This window comes from Rhipicephalus sanguineus, chromosome 2 (assembly GCF_013339695.2).
Source record: "Rhipicephalus sanguineus isolate Rsan-2018 chromosome 2, BIME_Rsan_1.4, whole genome shotgun sequence".
NCBI lineage: Eukaryota > Metazoa > Arthropoda > Arachnida > Ixodida > Ixodidae > Rhipicephalus > Rhipicephalus sanguineus.
The window spans coordinates 58185766-58194585 of NC_051177.1; the positions used below are offsets into that span (position 1 = coordinate 58185766).

The following is an 8820-nucleotide window of genomic DNA, read 5'->3' on the forward strand; positions in this document are numbered from 1 at the left end:
TGCTTATGGTAATTGGAAAATTCATACTCCTCGTGGCTGGGAAGAACGTAAGGCGAGAACCACAGGAATCTGCCTCATAGCTCCTGTTTCTTGACCGAAGCAGCTCTTTCTCTCACAGAGAGACCCCTCTTTCTCATTGCCGGTCAACCTTCTTTCCTAACTTGCAAGTATGTTTCTCTCCATTGCACACATGCATAATTAATGGCAGCGCCACTTGTAGCGGTTCACTTCATGACGGAGCGCAAGGTGCTCTTATGCAGCCCGTCTCTTGAGCACAGTTTCACTACAAAAGTCACATCTACAGTTTCCTGTTAAGACAGGCAGACTATGCCTGTCCGCGATTAAGAGGATTTCGAATGGTAGGCCTCTCATATTACATTCTAAGGTTTGTCCTCATTGTGCTATTGCTTTGCAAAAAGCCACGTGAAGTAGAATAATTCCTTTCTAAAACCTAGCTCGGCACAAGTGCTGTGCAAATGACAGATGCTTGGTGTCAGAAATTCTAAAAGAATCATTATCGCTTGTTCTGTTGTATAATTTTGATATTAAGCTCTGCCTGCAATAAAACTGACCTATTTGTATTAAAAAAAAATAATTTACAAGCGTAGGCCAATCTCTGACGTCAGTGCTCCTCTCTGGCATGGAACTGCAATCTTTAGTGGAGTACCTACATGCTGTCGCTATTTTGAAAGAAACAGATGCACATAAAGACGAGCACCTGCAGCTTTCAACTGTAAGAAACCACGTATGATTAAAAATAGAGCAAGGACGCTGCAGTTTATGCTAGAACCACACGTGAAAAATCAAAGTTACAATGACTTGTATTTAGCTCCCAATAGCTTAGGTTAGCTAAAGAGTGCTACATCTCGAATGCACGCTTCTCATCCTCTTTCCTTTCCCATCTCCTGGCTTTACAAAAACAGCGCAGCATGAAAGAGTCACACATCACCAGACATTTTCTAAGCTATGCACTATACGAAAACAGTCATGTGCAAAAAAAAAAGTGATGTATTAGAATGCGGAAAAATGATTATATGAATAAATCTGAATTTCTGAAGAAATAATAAAAAAAGAAACACAATTGAGATCACAGCATTTTTATGCTGCAAGAAAGTGAAAGGCACGTGCACAAAACAGCAGCCACGAATGACATGCATTTTGTCTTCAATACCGGCGGGGGTATAGTCACGAGACACATGGTGCGCCAACACACTTGTTGCATCTTTTGAAACATATTATTGTAGTGCACAGCAACTAAAATATTATGGTCACCTTGTTTAACATTAATAAATCGAGCTCTAATATGTCAGGCAAACCTTCACTTCCCAAGCAAAAGAAATTTGCATTTGCTAGAGCAAACGCAACCACTGATACAGTGCATAAGACTCCCGATGACTCCGAGACAACCAACCACAGGCTCATTCATGCAACATCAAGTGCAGAAAAGAGGTACAGACATGGTGCAGTGCATCAAAGCCATGAAACTTCTCTCCTTGTGCAAAACGGTACACAGGTGCAATGATTCAGTGCAGGACTATGAGATTAATACCTTGACTCTGACAAGCATAGAGCATTCGCTGGAATGCCCCTTCGAAAGTGTCACTTTCTTCAGCCAGATCAGGGCCTAAGGAAAGATGTTGTCGCAAAGGCATGTTTACAAACACGCAATGATAGAAATGGTTTAACAAGCAAGCTTCAGATTAATACTTCATTTTACAAAATATGAGCACATTGTGTCGCACTAACAACCTTGCAGCACTGTACGTAAGGGCCATAATTAGAATGCATGATAAATGTGCATAACAATTTGAGGAAGCAAGCACAGGTATGATTCAATGTCACATGAACCGCATGACGGTAAGCAAACAGTAACCCATGGAGCACGTGCTTAAGGTGAAAAATTATGCGGTTAATTATTGTGACTGCATTATGCGCTGGGCCCCTTTGAGTAACTGAAAGAAGGCACGCAAATGTTGTTCAAAAAACCACTTCAGCTAAAAGGTGTTCTATGAGAATTAATGTTCAATGCAGAAGCAACTTGTTAACCAGCAATATGTCAGATTCCAGTTTACCCAGAGAAGGTATAATTGTAGCTTAAATATAAATTCAATGTTCCCCTTCACGTTGTTCATGAGTGTACATCTTCTGAAAAGTAGTGAAAAGTGAATGCACTATCAGTACTAAACATTTCAGGCACCAGGGCTTCATAAAATTGCAAATTCCTACATAGTCTGGGAACATAGCCTGCAAAAAATAAATTAGTGTTGAATGTAGTGGAAGACAGTAACTAAAATTCAATCTGTGTGGAGAAGTTTTATAGACACCATACTGTACTGCAGACCATGCACCTCATAATCTATTGGTGCCAATAGTATCTTCAAAATTATTTCAAGCCAAAACAACTTTTTCTTGCATCTACAGAGAATATACCACAAGGTACAGAAGATAAAAATGTTCGTAAAATTATTTGGCTTAGGCTAATTGTGCTTTCCTAGCTATAAACCATCAACAAGCTTACAAAACCAGGCGTAGCAGCAGTCTCGAATATGCTGCACGCGATGGCGTTGTTAAAATAAGACAATATTGCTTACTTGGCGCTGGTGCATCAGAGATGGGCTGGGACTCTTTCTTTTCATCACCGTCATCATCTGCGAGTTCTTCAAAATCAAAGTAGTCTACCGATGAGGGCAATTTCTCCGAAAATTCTGAAAGAAAGACAGCAAAGGCAATACGACGAACAGTGAGACAAGAGATGCTAAAATCTTGAATTATATGTTTCTGAGAAATGGCAGAGCAAATGCTTATGTACAGCACATCAAAACAGTCCCCCATCCCCTTCTCCTGTTGCTGAACTAGTGTATGAAACTGCAAAAACAAGCCAGTTATGAGAATAGCTTTCTTATGCCATCAGTTTCACGATAATAGTTACATTACTTCAGGTGAGGTAGTGTGCACATGAGAAGACCGTGACATTTCATGTCAGGTTGACAGCGATTATCCCTAGAGTTGTGCCAGCACGTATGGTTATGCATGTGCCTATTTGATTTCTTGCACATTACCCAGCTGCTTACAAAGGGGAAAATATAAAATGCGTTATATGTAAATACAAATATGAAGCGGGAGATAACCTTCATCGTTCTGCGTCGATTTCTCATTTTCTCCGTCATTGTCGTCATGCCCGTCTTGAGAGTTGTCAGCCTCTGCATCCTCGGTGATCTCTTTCCACATGCTACCGATGCCCAGATGGTTGAGCTGGTGAAGGTTTCGCTTTGATTCCTACAACAAACACACAACAAACACCGCTTTCAGTTTGACTCCATAAACAAGACCATTAAAGAGGCTAGAATATTCAGGTCTCTGGTGTTGGCGAAGAGTTTTGAGCATTCCACGGACCGCCAAAAGAACAAATCTCTCGGTCATAGAGAATACTAATCACGAACGTCCTTTTAAAGCGAAAGTCGTGAAACTAAAGCTTTCGGATTTCTGTCCCGTCGTGAAAACTGCCGCTTCAATAGAGTGGGGTCGCCCGTGCGCGAGATGGTATACTTCAGGTCACTGAAAGAAGTTTTCAGTGAGCTTACAGAACTTGAATTAAATTGATGTCAGAGCCATTTATATACACATGGTGTCACCAGCAGTTGACAGCGACTGGATCATACTGAACGAATTTGTTAGTGCGTTCTCAAGTCCGATCGATGTTCTTGCGATGCATGTATTACGCGCGGTTGCATTTACAATAAACTTTGGAAACTATCATGCTAGCATGCTGTGATCGCGGACTGGACTCTCACCGGATCAAGAAAGTCATTTTCGAGTCGTCCGTGTTCGTCGATGTTCCCGAACAAAAACCCGGTCAAGACCATATCTGGCTCCCCATCTTCGTCGCTGTCCATGGCTTTCGACCTACGTAGAGCAGCGAAAGATCACGGGTTAGACAGTTACTGTATGATGTGATGTAAGGATAAAAAAATGTGCGTTTAAACACGCTGTGTGTGAACTGGCTCAGCGATCGCAAGCTGCCGGCTATGCCAAAACTTCGAACACACACACAAAAAAAGGAATGTGTTCTTCTATCAAAATAGAAAATATTCTGTCTATTACTGTCCGATTCCCGTTTGTGACTAAGTGAAACTACCCAGCGCATAAGACAGTAATAAATAGGCCGTGTTTCACATTGGTTTCCGTCGCTATCAAAGAGCGCGCGGTTTGTTTACATGCGCGCGTTAATATTACAGCTTTACTTTTACTGGAATCACTTTCAGCCAAGACATTCACTGTAAGTGCTTCTGCTAAATCATTGCCACACACAGATCTTATGCAGAAAACGGAGACTAAATAAACGCGGTGTGTTTCGCGCGATTGCAAAACTAGCCGACACAGATCACCCTGCTGGTGAAGTAACGTGTATGCAAAAGGATAGCGCGGTAGCACTATCTTAATTTATTTTCAACGTGAGCACTGAATGTTTCTCTTACTGTTCACGGCATTTCTCCGCGAAAACTACAACATCGCTACCCGCAAGAGCGGATGAAACAGACTGGTCCAGCACCGTCTGTACTCCATCATTTCTAGGGTTACGATATTTTCGCCGCTGTCGCCACCTTGCGGTTTTGATGTTGTTATCGATGGGGCATCGGTTTTAGTTCCCAAATTAAAAATAGGCGCTTTTTCGAAATGAACTCTGAGATATCTGAGATTTAAGATTGATGACTAATGCTCAGGGGCAATTCTCGCCTGGCATAACTCCATGTCACCTGGATCATAAACTTTATGACCTGGATGTCCTGGAGAATTTGTTAAGTATAAACTTGCTGCCCTTACTTAAGCGTTGATAGTTAAACAAGAGCTGTGCAAGATAAAGCGAAGCACTTTGACAATACTTGGTATTTCGCCATATTTAGCTGCCGTCAATCTTTTCTTCACTCTGTCCAATCCATCGATATCCACTTACAGCCGGTCGCTTTCTGTTTTGTTTTGCCAATGCCTCCTTGACTAGATGCCCGCCGCGTGGTCCGGTAACCCGGTTCCGTACCCTCTCCCTCTTTTTTTCTCCGCGGTCAGGCCACGAGCGCCCCCTATAGCGCACGCCTGCAACGGATGCAACGGGTTTTTCTTCCTGTGGCACTTAAAACGCCTGTCCTGTGTTAAAAGGGAATAGGAACACCTTACTTACATACTTACTTTTACTTACTTACTAACAAAGGTCACGTGCTGCTGCCTCCGAGATATCCATCACGCCTGTTACCAAGGAGGTTCTATAGAACCTCTGGAGTGGCAGTCCCGGCCGCCGCCAACGGGAGCAAGTGAAGCCGCCGGCGGCCATGTAGCTAGAGGAAAAACACGGCGCGACCGCCATAGACGGCAATGGAATACGCGCGGCGCGCGCGTTGGTTTGCAGTCCCACAATCAAAAAATGAGATGGAAACTGCTTTGAAGTTACACCCACGAATAGTTGCCTCTTCTCGTTTATGAAACAAATTATTTCATACACCCATTGTCAGCTGCAGACTTTTATAATAATCTGTTGTCGAAGGGGTGCTTCGTATATCGAGCGCGCTGTAATTACATATGTGTTACTAGGAACTGGTTTTTTGTGTTGTAACGGCGTCAGTGTTCAAGGGGTAACCACAAGCTAACGTGGAACGCACTTATTCTCTTTACATAAGCACACATCCATCACGCGAACATTTGACCAGAAGGAGGATTCGCAAGCATTAACCTACGTGGGCGACGTGTGCCATAACGGCAAGCGCAGCGCGCACAGCCTCGAAACGAGGTAGCTCTCGCCCTCTCAGACTAGACGCATAAAAAAGTAAAGCAGCCGCGTCCTTCGGGGTTTCGGTTCCGGTTTGGTCGGATTTAAAAAGAGTTACATCTTGCTTTTGCCGCTATTTCTTCTTTTCGTAACTATTTGTGTTGAAGCTACGTCAAGGAGGTAGAAACTAACAGGCTTTTGTAGATGCGTTGGGAAAGCAGGAAAAATTGTAGGTACACTGCCAGGCCGTCTTTTAAGTGAATAGGGCAGAGGTGGTTGGTTGGTTGTTCCTTGGCAACCTGGCGCAACCCACCGCGGGGGATCGGCCGTGAAACGGGCGGCACCTTATTTTAGAGATAAAATTGCCTTACATGGAGCAGAGGTGGTCAGAGCTGGTCGAGCTGGTCACCGTCCTTAATTCTCTAACAACTTCTTCGACCGGCACGTTCCCAGGTAGAACGCTGCGCGCAGTCTTTTGGAAACATGTAACACGGATAATCACGTCATGGAATGTTGCGTTTGCCAATTCCTCGATAAACATGCATCAAATTCGATATCCATGCACCGGATAAATATGCATGCACGCCGCCAGTCTTGACTTGCAAGAAAACACCAGAAAGCTCGGAATTCTAAGGGCGTTCAGACTTCCTACTCGTACCAATAATGCTCGGTACGTCCAGCTAGACTGCACCCACTTCGTGTATACACTTAAAAATCACGTACAACGTCGTGTCAGCGAACATTTAAAGCGTAAAATTTTCGTCGCTACAACTGTACGCATGTATTACATGTATGCGCACCTTTCAAATTGTTTCCAGTTTAACAGCATGCACGAAAAACAGACAATCGTCAGCGAACGAAGTGAGGACACTTACACATGAAAAGTGATCCCAGGCGTCTTCTTATTGCGATTTGTGCAGCCATAAGCGACGCACGAAGTCACCATGGCCTCGTAAAATGTTTAACTGCTTTACAAAAGCATGCCACCGTCCCCAAAGACAACTGCGACGGCGGGGCAACGGAGCGCACTCCGTCGTCTGCTTCCGAGTTTTTCCTTTTGCAATATGGCGGTGACCGGCTTCACTTACGGGGGCGCCACCTCCACTCCAGAAGAAATAGTATATAACCTCCTTGCCTGTTACAGTCTCGAAGGTGTAAGCGAATTTCCGCTGCCGCCGGAAGTCGGTCAGGCTACGAGCGCTGCCTCACGGATTTTGTGGTGAACTAAGGGAACCGCCGCCGCAATGGGAAAGCGAGCGACGCGGCGGGCATCAACGTTTATAGAACCAGGTAAGTTGCAAAACTCCCCGCGTCAGCCAACCCGTCGCGCGGCGCCGGGACAGCTTCCGGTTTGGTGGCGCTGGCGGCGCAACAAGCTTCCGCTAGCAGACGAAAACGCGTAGTCTGCGTGACAAACGCCGGGTCAGCCGTTCAGAAAGTGCTCGGTTGTTTACTCGCCGACTGTATATTATCGTGATTTTTCGTTGCGCTGCCGCTGCAATGTAAAACTGAGTAATATTTAGCAGCGGTAAGGCGAAGTCAGTAAAGCTGTGGCTTTCAAGACTGTCCAAGATAACTGACGCTTGATAGCATAGCATACGAGTCTGTCCATTACCCTATAAGAAATTAACTATATGGCGCATTCTCGTAGCGTAATTATTTAGCTAAAGCGGATGCTTGGGCGTGTTGGTACTTATATCTTTTCGTTTTGGACTGTGCAAGTATTGCGTGGTGTTAACGAATAAATCTTTGTTGCAAGTCAGCGCTGTTGTTTGTGTAATCCTTTTTCTGGTGCTCCGTAGTTTTTCGCGCTATTTTTTTTCGATAATTCTTCACTTTCACTTTTTTGAAGTGAGGAGTTTTCACTCTGTACCGCGGCTGTCGTTACTTGTAATTACTGAGTGGTAAAATCGCCGTGTGTGTACTGCACGCCACAATTTCAGTCCTGCTACAGAAAGAAAAATTGTATTTATTTTTCGCACGCAATGCAGAAAAACAATCTTTCAGATATTGCATGTATGGTGTGATGCACACAAACGGCACAACTTATTTACAGTCTCAGGCATTAAACCTTATCAAGACAGCTCTAATTAACTGTAAAAAATTATTTACAGCACAATTTTCAGAATCACTCAAATCAAGGCAAGTTCGGGAATATCTTTGGGACGCAATCTTCGACGAGGCTCCTTTCCGCTGGCGGTTTCAATCGTAATTCTTATCGTTGATCGTGTGAGTGAAAGTCTTCAGGATGTCTTCCTCATGAATGTGCATATCACATGCAAGTGATATGTCGGACAGTTTCTTGTCCATACGAGGAATGGCGCGATCCCACGTCGCTCGCTGGTCAAGGTCACACGGGGCACAAACAGGTTACCAACCGTCTCGTATTTCGCGGGACTGTCCCGACTTTTTATACAGCGTTGCGAGCCGTCCCTGTCGGGACAGCTATATGTCCCGGATTTATTCCGTACCGTCCAGTTAGAACATTTATGTGATCCAACGCACGCCTGACAACGCGCGTCACGCTCCAGAACACAAAGTTCTCACGAATAGCACGCACGAAGCAATGTTGCGGTGGCTAGCGGTGGCTGCGAAGGGCTTCAGTTACTTTGTCTGAACTTCTGTGCGAAACGCGACAACATTTACGGATACATTCTCCGGCAAGAGGAAGTGTTGCGAGCAGCACGTAGCCAGCTGAAGAGGCCGAAACAATGGACACCCCCCCCCCCCCCCCACCCGTCCCGACTCCCTTCATTGAAGAGTTGGTAACCCTAGGCACAAAAGAAATGTCGGGGTGTCTCGGAACAGAATATGTCGGCATGGTGAAGACACGCAGCATATCCGAAGCACAACAGAAAACGCCACGCTGTTCGCGCAGAAAGCAGCCTCCACGGATACTGACGCGACGCGCCGCAACACCGGCTGAAGAGAGCGGAGTGAGTGAATCCTGTTGCGACAGCAGCGCCACATCTGTCGCTGATGGCGGCGGCGCCGCGCAACATCGCTCAGTTTTGCAACTGACCTGGTTCTATAAACGTTGGCGGGCATCTAGTCAAGGAGGCATT

The 8820-nt window shown here is 45.0% G+C and overlaps 1 protein-coding gene across 4 annotated transcripts in view; it reads right to left on the bottom strand.

Moving 5' to 3' along the window:
• Positions 1-4606, bottom strand: part of LOC119383032 (transcription initiation factor TFIID subunit 1) — a 60871-nt gene extending 56265 nt beyond the window's left edge. Inside the window, exons 1-5 of one of the 4 annotated variants that reach the window (XM_037650998.1) lie at positions 4476-4606; positions 3792-3903; positions 3129-3276; positions 2592-2705; positions 1550-1624 (exon numbers count right to left, since the gene is read on the bottom strand). In XM_037650998.1, coding sequence (XP_037506926.1) covers positions 1550-1624; positions 2592-2705; positions 3129-3276; positions 3792-3893 — 439 coding nt within the window. In that variant the 5' untranslated portion in view covers positions 3894-3903; positions 4476-4606. The remainder of the gene's footprint in view (positions 1-1549; positions 1625-2591; positions 2706-3128; positions 3277-3791; positions 3904-4475) is intronic. The other 3 variants (XM_037651000.2, XM_037651002.1, XM_049412384.1) reach the window with 3 other exon arrangements.
• Positions 4607-8820: the final 4214 nt, after the last annotated feature.